The sequence below is a fragment of the Ptychodera flava genome, chromosome 17 (assembly GCF_041260155.1).
Source record: "Ptychodera flava strain L36383 chromosome 17, AS_Pfla_20210202, whole genome shotgun sequence".
Classification (NCBI taxonomy): Eukaryota; Metazoa; Hemichordata; class Enteropneusta; family Ptychoderidae; genus Ptychodera; species Ptychodera flava.
The window spans coordinates 15,317,671-15,330,074 of NC_091944.1; the positions used below are offsets into that span (position 1 = coordinate 15,317,671).

General features: G+C 38.5%; 2 protein-coding genes across 3 annotated transcripts; one reads left to right on the forward strand and one right to left on the reverse strand.

Annotated features, from left to right (window-relative positions):
- Window positions 1-491: 491 nt before the first annotated feature.
- LOC139115576 (zinc finger C2HC domain-containing protein 1B-like) lies at window positions 492-9,816 on the forward strand. 2 transcript variants are annotated; one of them, XM_070677816.1, is made up of 9 exons: window positions 492-755; window positions 2,371-2,444; window positions 3,152-3,277; window positions 3,909-4,038; window positions 4,595-4,728; window positions 5,418-5,532; window positions 6,249-6,354; window positions 6,942-7,088; window positions 7,995-9,816. In XM_070677816.1, the coding sequence occupies exons 1-9, from the start codon at window positions 734-736 to the stop codon at window positions 8,185-8,187; spliced, it is 1,047 nt and encodes a 348-aa protein (XP_070533917.1). In that variant the 5' UTR covers window positions 492-733; the 3' UTR covers window positions 8,188-9,816. The 2 variants fall into 2 exon arrangements, with proteins under 2 accessions (XP_070533917.1, XP_070533918.1); XM_070677817.1 differs by having other exon boundaries at window positions 511-755; window positions 3,912-4,038.
- Window positions 9,817-11,031: 1,215 nt separating this feature from the next.
- LOC139116626 (phospholipid scramblase 4-like) lies at window positions 11,032-11,904 on the reverse strand. Its single transcript, XM_070679223.1, has one exon. The coding sequence runs from the start codon at window positions 11,902-11,904 to the stop codon at window positions 11,032-11,034; it is 873 nt and encodes a 290-aa protein (XP_070535324.1).
- Window positions 11,905-12,404: the final 500 nt, after the last annotated feature.

The window sequence follows — 12,404 nt, forward strand, 5'->3', positions numbered from 1 at the left end:
TCAGCTATCACAAATTATAATTCTTCTGTAAATAAGACAGCCATGAATGATGTCATTGTATAAAGCAGCGCTGTACATGATATACAGTAATAAAATTTCTGAACGGAACATCATCGATCGTATGGATGAAACAAGATTTTTCGGGCATAAATGCACTTACCTTCGGTTCAAATAATCCACTCAGTCTTTATTCTTTGTTTCTTCGTTGGATGTTTACTATAGTCCGAGGAAGGGGAGGGGATCGGGATGCGAGAATCAATGACAACCGCAGGCAGCCATTTTCGATGTGAAGTCTCGTACTTTCTCGTAGGGTACTGATGGTCAAGTCGGCGAAGTCTTTTTGCGTTTCTGAACAGAATTAAATATTTGAAATAACGAACTGAGCGACTGTTTTTTTATAATATTCCATTGACTACCCGTCAGACATACATCAACACGTCCAGGTTTCCGTCAAGAATATTTTTTGTGCTAAAGTGTGAGCGCCTCCTTAGGTTGTCTCGCTCGAACTGCACTAGAGACGAGATTTTCGAGATGAGGTTTATTTAGTTACGGAATTCCTGTGGGACCAGAGGCTCCGAGACTTCTCAGGCGAGGTAAACCATACATGTGCGGAGTATTCTGCCGTCACGGAAGTTGTACATCCCTTATTTGATATAGATTCTGTTTAACATACCTGACGGTGATCCAGGAACCGGACTACGCGCGAGCGTGTCGTGTTGCTATCCAAAACAAGATGGCTGATATAGATGATGAAGGTAATAATATAGCCCTTTATGTTTACCATTATCGTTCAAGTAGATCGGGGAATAAGTCCAGTATGTTTCTTAGGCTTTCAGTAAACGTAATTATTGCCTATGGACTTGATTCTGCTTCCACGACGGTGCCAAGTTGTCCTACATTCTCAGTGTCACTACACAGTACCACTGCTAGTCCCAGTGTGTGTGTACACCGTTGACATTCCATTGCAAAGTACAGGCTTGTGTGGCAGTCAATGTCAACCCCCACCTCGGAGCATAGTTTGGAATTTGGAAATTAGTCGTATGAAATCTGTCAAATGGCCCACCTCCTGGGGCAAGACAATCTGGAATATCCCCACCTAAAACAAGCTTTCTTAAATTCTGTGCTTGTCAGTGAAAGTGACTGGGGGGATCAATATGACGCAATTGCCCCACCCCTCGGGCATAATTTCATGGCAAACACGGTCTATCCCCCACATTTGTCCAGTATCACCCGAGTTGGGGTCCCTCGGGGATTACATTGACTGCTGCATTACATTGTTCCAAACTGCGACGCTGCTGTAGATTACTAAATGTAGTTATTGTATTGACAGCATGAAAGACTGTCAGCAGAGATTTATACCCAACCACTTAAGGGTTGACATGATAGAACTTCATCATCCATGGATGGGCGCCATCATGCGTCATCCATGGATAGACTGTTGATGCAGTCATGTTGTGCTCTTCTTTTGTTCTTTTGTTTCCCAGCGGCTGATGTATGCCTCAACCCCACTCTGCTGCGATTTTGCAGCGGTACTGTGGCTTATCAATCGTGCTGGGGTCAAGAGTCAGCGCTACAAAACCTCTGCAAAGCCACCCCGTAGACTTTTTTGGTAGTTTACTATGGCACTGATCGGTGTAGCTGATTTAGCTTGCAAAATAATGAAATGTATAAGTCTTTGAATAAATCAACTTGTACCCACTTTATTATTGATATTTATGACTCATTCTCTACTCCTGTTAGCTACCATGACGATAAGAACATGTACTTTCAACCATTTTCCCGTATACCATTGACAATTTATGCACGCCGTTTGCCCTTTCGCGTGAAACATAGTGCATACGTTGGAGGTCAAAAGTTCAAATTTTAGCTGAAAATGTTGACGGATCACTGAAAAACGGTTGAAAATAATTGTTGCCACTGTCAAAATAGTTTGCAGGAGTACCGTAGGAGATGAGCCGTAGATAGTGATAAAGTAGGTATAGGCTGATTTATTCAAAGAGTTCATTATTTTGTGAGCTAAATCAGTGACACTGATTGGTGTCATAGTAAACTACCAAAAAAGTCTATGAGATTGCTCACAGTGGTTCTGTGGTGCTGACCCTTGACCCGAGCGTGATCGATAAGCTACAGCACCCCTGCGTAATCAGAGCTACAAACAAATAAACTATTTACAACATCAATACAGCTACAGAAACATTGAGCATTTTGCGTACAAGGTGTAATATAATATAACCATGCATCATCAAAGCGTAGATACCCTGATTTTACTATAGTATTACAAATCTCAGAAATCACACCCCCACTGTCAGCAGAAATTTAACATTCAGTTACCAGTTTATAATTCACTATCTGAAATGATCTTTTTTTTAGTTCCGGAATATGTGAATCCTGTCGAGTTTGATGCCTGTGGAGTTTGTGGAAGAACGTTCCGCCCAGATGTGTTGGTAAGTCTTATTGGGTCTATTTTGGTCAAGGATTGTCATCCGGATATCCTTGTGGATTGAGTTTGTCACTAACTTGTATATTTTGAACCATGTATAGTGCATTGATGTCCATGTATCGCTATCTGTTACAAATGATGGGTCAGATCAGATAAGCCAAATGCAGGAATGTGTATGATCTTATATGCCCTTAAGGTCACACTTAGGACTTTCTTTTTCTGGATTGGTTGAGACAAGAAAAGAACCATGGTATATTGGCGATACACCACGGCTGGCATACAAGCTCTCAGCCAAAAATCTGTTTTTGACATTCCACGCCAGAATTTCAATATACTGTTATGATATAATAGCAATAAATCGCTTCATATATGCATGAGCTATTGCTTGTGCATATATGAAGTGAACTGGTCAAAATCCAATGGTATACCGTTGCTGGATGTGCTTTATTGCTTAAGTATATCACATAAATTATATGAATTTGTCATATAGCAAGACCTTTAAAAAGCACAAAAACTCCTGTGCCAATACTTTGTTAGGTGTTTGTGTGTGCCTTTAGTACCAGTACATGTTGCAGTCTTTAAAACAGTGGATCAACATCCACTTGCTGTATGGTTGTGTGTTTGTCTAACCATATCAGACATGTTACAGGCAGAAGGAAAATGTCTCACAGATGTTATTCAAAAGTTCATTCTGCGTTTGATTCGGAACAGGTAAAGCATGAACGTATTTGTGAGAAGAATCACTCAAAAAAGAGGAAAGTGTTTAATTCAACCAAACAGCGTGTATCAGGAACCGAAATAACAAGTGTACGGAAACAACCAGAACCTAAACAACAGGTAAGAACAACAGATTTTCTGATTAGGAAATGTGAATTTCTTTGCCAAGTGGAAGATATTTTCAACAATGGAATCAACAATGGATGTGACGCAGGGATGAAAGTTCAAATGTATTTGAGAAAGGTACTGACATAAACAAATTCAACAACAAAAATTTGATATTTAATGCATCTACCAATATATTCCTTATTAGAAGTTCATGCTGCCTTTAGGTCAATGCCTGAATCTCTTTTCAATTCAATTTTTAAAGTTCGTAAAGAGAGCTTTTCATTAGATTTTTGGTAAAACACCAAATATGAAGTCACAGGGTCAGGGAATGATTAGCAATGCAAATTTGTACAATAATCTAAGATGGCAGATTGCATAGATCATGTCTCAAAGTGGAGTGCTTTTATCATGTAATTAGATTGGAGTATTGTTTTCTGAGATCCACGATTCCCAAGATACAATGAACCAACTTGCAAATGATATATTCAAGGTACTTCAGTATTTAGTATGTTTTATGTAGATCTTGACCAGCCTTCATTTTTCTTTCCTATATCTCTTGCACTTTCTCACATTCTCTGCTGTACTGTCTGTACACTGCTATCTCTCCGTCTCCCCACCCCTCTCCTCTAATCCCATCTGTCAGCAGTCCAAGAATAACTGGCGTGCCAAACATGAGGAGTTCCTGGCTTCACTCAAAGCAGCAAGGGGGGTGTCACATGCAATGAAGACTGGTGCACCTCTTCCTCCACCCCCCAAAGCAACTATCAATCCAGGTATGTTTAAAAAAGTCATAGTGAGATTGTATGTGATGTGGATATCCAGTACGTTTTTTGTTTTCTGGACACATGAAATGCATCAAGCTTGGTGTGACTGACTGTTTGACATCGGTACAGTGTAACTACATGTAAAAAGTGATTGTATGGTCCGTAACAGTGTAAACGATACACCATGCATGCCATGTCACGTTGACATTTCCTGCATATACCCATGTAAGTGCTCAACAAATTTCTCAGAGCATAGAAAATCTTCTATTACAGTACCTTATCAAGACAAATATCATACTGTTAACCTATTTAAGTCTTTCTGATACAACGATATCACTAATCTCAAATTTCTCTATGTCCATTCTCATAATCTGTGTTGCTTGGTTGAGTTAGAAGAAGATCAGAACAAAAGTGTATCAGTCAGGATTGTCGACAACTCATAAATTTGAAATCTCATTACGTAAGCTCACCAGAGGTTTATGTCACTGAATGCTTATCACTTTTCTCCTAAGGGGAATCTCACATGTGAGTTAACTATAGCATTTTTCCCCTGTGTGATCTTCAGATTATATTCAGTGCCCAACTTGTGAAAGGCGGTTCAATGCAGGGGCAGCAGAAAGGCATATACCATGGTGTGCAGAGAAAGCGAAGAGAATACCGCCTAATAGCAAAGCAGAGCAACTCAAACAGAGAACTCAGGTAAGTGTTGTAGAAGCTGAATTTCGACACACTTTCATTTTCTATTACTGTTTCGATGTCATTTTCTATTACTGTTTTGATGTATTATTTGCTAGAAAAAATTAATAGCTTCATAAGGTTTGTGTTTCTCAACGTGCAATTACAGGCAGGAAAAATCTAAAATCCTGCCGTTAGAAAATCTTGTATCACAGGAAAATACTCTATAGCCTTTAATTTCGATCTCCTTTGATTGTAGAACTCTATAAAAAATATCTTTTTGCATCAAAATGATATGCATAGATTACAGCTGATAATGTCAGTTTCTGTCAAAGAATATTCTGAAATGGACGCGAAAACTTGTATCTCTGAAGTATTGTGATTGAGTTGTTAGCATTACTGTCTTAAAGCCCTCACAGTTACCACATGAACTTCATCAAAAAGAGACCAATTCTTAGAAAACTGATCATTCAACTGTTAAAACCTGCCACATGTAGTGTCCTAATAAGTGACTTGCATACATTGTACAGCACATTGGATATTCATTTTGGTGAAGATCGTTAGGAGAGATTGAAGTTAAAAATTACAAGATGGCTCAAACATTGTTGTAGTGATAAAATGTCAAGCTGTCTGGTGGAGTTCTTTCTTAAAATCATACATCTTCTCACTTCTGAATTCCCATTTCACTGTCTTTGTGTTGTTTTTCCTTCCAGTATAAACCACCTCTTCCCGGTGCGAAAAGAGCTGGGAGTGGGAAAAAGACAACAAGCGTTGGGCAAAAGAATTCACCAACAAATAGAACTACTGGTATGACCAATGGAAGAGCTGGTAAGCATTGATAAAATCTTTTGCATTGTTAACTTGTGCTTCATCTATATTGTCTAAAAATGCACATATGTACATACATGTATGCATGCAGATTGGATATAGACAATTATGTACATCCATACATACATTCATACGTACATACAATCATACATACATACATGCATAGATACATAAATGCATGCATGCATGCATGCATGCATACATACATACATACATACATACATACATACATACATACATACATACATACATACATGCATACATACATACATACATACATACAAACATGCATACATACAAACATACATACATACATACATACATACAAACATACATACATACAAACATACATACATACATACATAAGTGTGCTCACACATATATACATACAAAGATACTGATTTGCTGCATAAATCATGATAGATAAAAGGTTGATGTCAGTTTATGCAAGTAAAATTGCCAATTAATGGATAAGTCATACTGATAGTAGCACAGTAACTTATTCAAATTCAATACAAAGTAATTGCTATGCTTGTAACAGACAAGACTTTGTCCAGAAACCAAAAACCGTTTGTACAATGTCAAGGACAGTGGTGATCACACTGTACATGTAGTTTGACTGCTAGTGTGACAAACACATGTTGTGCAGTCAAAGTAATTGCAATCAGTAAGACAAGTTTTTTACTGTCATATATGTTCACACTTTGTATCTGCAGGTAGTGGGGGGAGTCTTTCAAATGGCTACTCATCGTCAATGTACAGTACTAGAAAACCAAGCTCAGAAAACAGCAGAACTAGAGCTCCTGCCAGTCATCAATACAGGTATGGAATTTAGGACCAGTGTATACATGTATGGACATTCACTTTCATGGCTCATAGATTTCAATTTCTCAGTTATACATGCATGATAAACAAAACTATTGTGTTCTAGGTGGAGTAGGTTAATCTCTATTTATTTTTTTGATACCAATTTGCAATTTACTGTATACCGGAAATGGTGCATGGAAACCATATGTATGTGTGATTCTCAATCACCAATCAAATTCTGTTTAGAATTCACCAGCTGGTAGAAGAGCAATACCAGAGGCTTCAGAGCTAAGAAAGAAATCGTACAGGGATCAAATACACATGTATACTGATGTGTTCTCTACAGCCTTTGAACTCAGAGGGGCAGCAACTTGCATACACTGTGCAATTGCATATTCCTTTGTCATTCAAATATATTCTTTAGTTTGGTTATTAATATATGAATAGATTGCTAAAAAATCAGAGTGGTGGCTCGCCATTCAAAAACCTCATGGAGAAATGTGTACTTGTATATTTATCAAAGTGATCATACGTAATTATAGCACACATATAAATTTGCTTGATGGATTTAGCAATGTCTGTCTTTGTGTACTTTGCTTCAGGTATGAAGATGAAACAGACAGCGATGGATTGTCTCCCCACAGTGTAGGTCGCATTGGCAGTGGGGACAGTTACAGATCAGTGGGGTCAAGGACGGGGTCAGGAAGCAGAGCAATCAAATCAAAACCACCAAGTGGTACATCAAATAGGTAAGCTATTGCTCATGTGTTTTAACCCTTCCACTACCCAGGTTTGGACCAATCCCATTGTTTTCTATGGTAAAGTTAGACCTCTAGAGGGGGAAAGGGGGTGAAAGAGTTTTTAAAGGATACACTTAGGAACAGAAAAACTCTGCTAACTAGAATTTGTCATCAACATACAAGTTGAATTTCATGCAGAATAGAATGTGGAATCAGGAAAATCTCTCCGTAGGAATGGAGAGATTTTCTGATGAGGGATTGGTTTCCATTGGCAACTTTCACTGTACTTTTACTGTCACATTGCTGTACTGGTAAAGATATCCTGTATCATGTGTCTGATTGCATTCGCTGCAACAGGGATTTGTTTACCCTTTCACCACCATGGTTTGGCCCAAACCCATTGTTCTCAATGGTAATTGTGGACCTGTTTACAGGGAATTTGGGGGTGAACAGGTTAATGCTACCATGTTGATCTCAGCTATCGTTTGTTTGATCTAAGGTACTCCAGTACAGTTATTTATACTTTAAAGTTTATGAGTCCATAGCAATGAAGTTCACTGCTAAGTATATCTGCAAGACCATATAGACTGTTGACTCTCCTTCCCTGCAACATATGCATTGATACCAGAGTAACATACTACAGGCACTTTATGTTATGTCATTTTACGGTAATAAATTAAGCATTTAAACACAATGATCTTTCCCAAATATTTTCATCAGTGTAATGGCACATAAATAGGTCCATAAAAGAATCCAGACATACCATGGTGGTGGTAGGATTGCATTGTTATACATGCTTTTCAAGCCTATTAATTATGGCCTGAGTATGCCATTGTAGTTGTAGACTCCAGTTTTTCAAACACAGCCACTGTGATATGTATTTTATTCGTTCATTCACCACTCCTACCTTCCCAGGGAGACTGTCGTCAAGCGGACACCCACCCCTCCATCGTATAGCAGACCGTCATCACTGAATCGACAGCCCAGCATGGAAAACGTCAACGGGAAAAGAGCTTCCAAGTTTTGCTACGAGTGTGGAACCAAGTACCCTGTGCCTCATGCCAAGTACTGCTGTGAATGTGGCATAAAACGCGTGTGGATAGACTAAGAGTAGAGAATGTGAAAGCAAATACACCTCAGTGGAGAAAATGAATGAGAAACAAATGGTACAGAGACTTGTAATATTTTGAACTTTGAACTCTGAACTCATTTTGAGTAGAATTTAAGTGCAATGCGTGATCATCTTGAAATAACAAGAACATAAAAGAATACTTAAACACAGCAAATTAAATTCCTGTGAAAAGATCATGTTTATAAAATAAAATATAATGTATGGTACTGCAGATTATTTCTATTCCGATTTTCAAAATAGTAAATATGTCAGAAGAACTTTGTAAAATAAATAATAATAGAGAACAGCTTGTCAAAATGCAATTCAAAGGATATCTGACTGCATATTTTCTGTTTCACAGTAAAGTCCAAAGGATCACATGAATAAAGCATGTTCCATTGGTATTATATATCCCCTGTCTAAGTACAGATTCATTTACAAAATTTATGTAAATAGTTTTATAGATTACACATGTACCAAGCTCAGAATAATTTCCGGCTTTCAAGTATATTTGTCTCTGTGTGCCACTTCTCATAAAGGAATATTTTCCATAGACATATCAAATGTTTAGGCTTAATGTTGTCAGTGCCAGATGTTTACAGGTAAAAGTAAAAAATTGGGGGGGGGGGTGTACAGCCAACAGGGAAGGGGTTTTTGTTACTTTGTAATTTTTTAATTTTTATAGGAAAAAATGTCATGTGCACTGCTGTGGAAAATTTATATTTATTTCTCATTGTCTGTAAATATACATTGAAAGTCGACAATTTACTTTATATATAATGTTTTTTCTGGTGTAAATTCATAGCTATGGTGTGTAAATTTTGAATGCTGCATGCAGACACAAGTCCACATATAAAAGTAGATGTTTTGATTTTCCAAATATTTCTGTCTTCTATGGTTTGCAGGTGTTCCCTTGCTGGGTCCCGCAAATATTTGAAGTCATGTACCTTTGCTATTGGCAGTTGGTAGTCTTGGGTATAAGTCACATGCCTCAGCGGTGAAGCTATTGTTTTGTTCTAAAATGGGTATGAAAAATACTAAAGCTCCATCAGCTATAACATTTGTGTTATTTTCTATTAATTTTTGTACTGTACATAAAATACAGTGTCTATATTCTACCCCCAAAATAGTAGTGATATTTCCAATGCAAAAATTGTCCACACATACCGTATGTCTGTGTGAAATGTCTGATGTTATTTTTGACAAGGTTATTATTCATTTGTCAACCATAACACATCATATTTCACACAATGTACGGAGTTTGCTAGGTACTTTGTGTATCCTCATACCTAAGGGAGACAATTAAAAACAAAGTTGTTTTACAGAAATTTTCACAGTTATTGCACTGTCCTCCTCAAAGAGGGCTATGGTCATGACAGAAGAAGGACTTACAAAACATTCTATTTCCTGTGAAACTATGACTTTGCCCGGACTTGAAGATCAGATCTAACTTTGCTTAAGAAGTTAGAGTTGAAGCAGCTCCCTGAAGTAATATACCTTCCAGTCTAGACCCAGCCATTGTACAACAACTTCCAAGTTGATAAACGTTTATGGAGACCTTAAAATGATGAAGGCGAAAGCAGAGAAATAAAGAATTTATCAATGCAAATATATCATCTATCATGATTTTGAGCCTGCTCGTTTTTATGACTTTACTCAAGTTTTCATTATTCAAAGAACATCCAAATTCTTCTGTTGTATTTCGAGTGTATGAACTGCAATTTTTACCAGAGATAACAGATTTGACTGAGAATGTGGGCTGAACATATTGATTGGCTTGAGGTCCCCATCGAACAGCGCCCTCATTAGACAGAAAAGTGACCATCTCTTTTTTTAGGCGTGCTAATGTTTATGCCAATGGCGAATCTACTAAATTCATATAGCTTAAAACAGAATAATGACTCCCGATATCTTTGTCTGACCAAGTTCCGTCTACCACTCCCTGGCTGATAATGATGCCTGAACCATGTACCCATGAATTATGTCATAAAATTAATGAGAATTTCACGTACATCACGAAAACCTATTGTCTGCAATTATTTACTGCTCAACAATTCCTTTCGCGTAACTTGTAGCACTTTACTCTAGAGGAATGATTTGTTTTATTGTCTTATGTGCCACTCCGCTGCGCCTCGGCCCGTGGATGCACATAACGTCAACTACTTTCCTCTGCTATAGAATAGTATTGCTTCACCACTAACATTGTGCGGTACCATAGATGTCGGCGTGAGTGAGGTGCTACATATCCCATCGATCGATCGCGACGTCTACGAGTGTGAACACCACTGAGAATTATCACTGATAACAATAACTACTGGAAAAGCGACTATGGTATCGATTATAGTATCCTTCATACAATGGCGGGTAACTTTTTTCTCACCGATGTATTTTATTAACACCTTTATAATGATATAGACTCATATTTGTCACTGATTAGATGTATCATTCACAGACAACGGTGTGGTACTGGTTCAGGAGCCTGTGAATCGACGGTGCTTTAAAGACGATGGAAATGGCACAAGCCAATATTTTAGACAAAAAAGTAAAAACAGTTTGCAATGTGTTACTTTATTGTCGCTTTGTACATCATGCCGCTCAGGTACGTTATTATATCAAGCTTCGTATGTCTGATTTCAGCCAGCAAAAAAAAACTTTCGATATTACAGTGGTAGAATAGAATCATATGAGCCTAAGAATTGGACTGTTTTGGCCTTATTATATCTCCAGCATTCGTTCTTCAACATATGAAACTTCAAACGCCAATGCGAGCATATTTGGAAGGAACTGGTGTAAAACTCAAATGTCAATAGCTTCATCACTCAGTAAACTCATCGAGGCGAATCAATGGATGTCCGTACGGTGACGGTATGGTTCCCCGAACATAAAATCTAGACAGAAAACAGCACCAAGAATCAGAATTTTATGCTGTAATCTCGCACCAACTGGTAAAACGAGTTCCCACTTTGAAGTTCTGTCCTCTGGTCGGGCAAAAACACTTTTCTTAACCCAGTGATGTGTAATGTTCGCTATTCCTTCCTCGAACGTAACATCGAAAGACGTCGGCGTTTGTAGAAAGTTTCCCGTCCTCGAAGATCTGAGTTTCAGAATAAGATTATCTTCGATGTTCAGAATGTCACATTTCAGTCGCCAGCACGGAGATGGTCGGCGGCATATGCTGCCAATGACGCAGCCAACGGGACTTTCCATCTCCGATGAAAATGGTAAAGAGCAAGAAGTTGGACAGCAACCGACGCCGCAAAAAGTGGTCAGGGCCTTTCGCCTGATTCGAATCACCTTTCTATTATTTGCGCAATCCTTCACTATAACATCTCTCTGTTTTCCCATCCGGCAGTCATCTGACGCGTAAAGTAGCTGTCGGCCGTCAACGAAGATTTTGAAACGGTTAGGTGGGTCGCAGCTCCAGGAGTGAGCAGCTGTGTGAATCTGTTTAATAAAAATCTTGTGGGCACTTTTTATCGTCTGCAAGCCATCTTCTCCGATAGGTTCTTGCAACTGACGTGGCATGTCTGTGCTGGGGTCAACTTGCTCTTCGCGTCTACACGGTTGGTTCGTAACGACGTCCTCCGCCTTTTCGTGACCAGTTGGTATCGTTTCGTCATCACTTGACGATACTGGAAAACCTTCTCTTGAGAAATAACTTGCTGGCAGAGGTGGTAGAGGGCGTGGTGTGTAGGACTCTGTATATTTAGGCATCTTAGGGGCGGCTGTGCGAAAAGTACTTTTTCCAATCACACTAGTTATGGGAAAAGTTCTATTCGAGAACGTATCTAAGCGACGCATAAAAAAGAACACGTTGTAGACGGCCTCCGCAGATTCCTGTAAATGATTTTGCAGTTCCTTAATTAATATACAAAAATAAATATTTTGTCCGAATAATGTGACGAGATTTTCAAGAATGATACTAGCCACGATCGATATTAAGATTGAAACCAAACAGTGGTACTAAAGGGACTCGGCCCAAGGCATGAAAAAGACAAAATTTGTCCGAATTTCTGTCGGAAGCAGCGGATGTCGTGCTCATGTTGCTAAAGTTAAGCTTAGGCCTACTAGTAAACCTACTGTCATAATCAGCGGTATTCTACGGAAGACATTACACTTGTGTTTGCTGGGGCGAGAATTGCTTATCGGCCATCTTTGATTCACTTCTTTGCAATTGATCAATCTCTTGTTTTATTATTCATCCTAGTATTATA

Excerpts from the sequence above, each read along its gene's own strand:
- LOC139115576 (XM_070677816.1), top strand. The coding sequence starts at position 734 with ATGGCTGATATAGATGATGAAG. Across the intron at positions 4,039-4,594 it reads CAAAGCAACTATCAATCCAG|ATTATATTCAGTGCCCAACT; the intron begins GTATGTTTAAAA and ends TGTGATCTTCAG. Across the intron at positions 4,729-5,417 it reads AACTCAAACAGAGAACTCAG|TATAAACCACCTCTTCCCGG; the intron begins GTAAGTGTTGTA and ends TTTTCCTTCCAG.
- LOC139116626 (XM_070679223.1), bottom strand. The coding sequence starts at position 11,904 with ATGCCTAAATATACAGAGTCCTACACACCACGCCCTCTACCACCTCTG.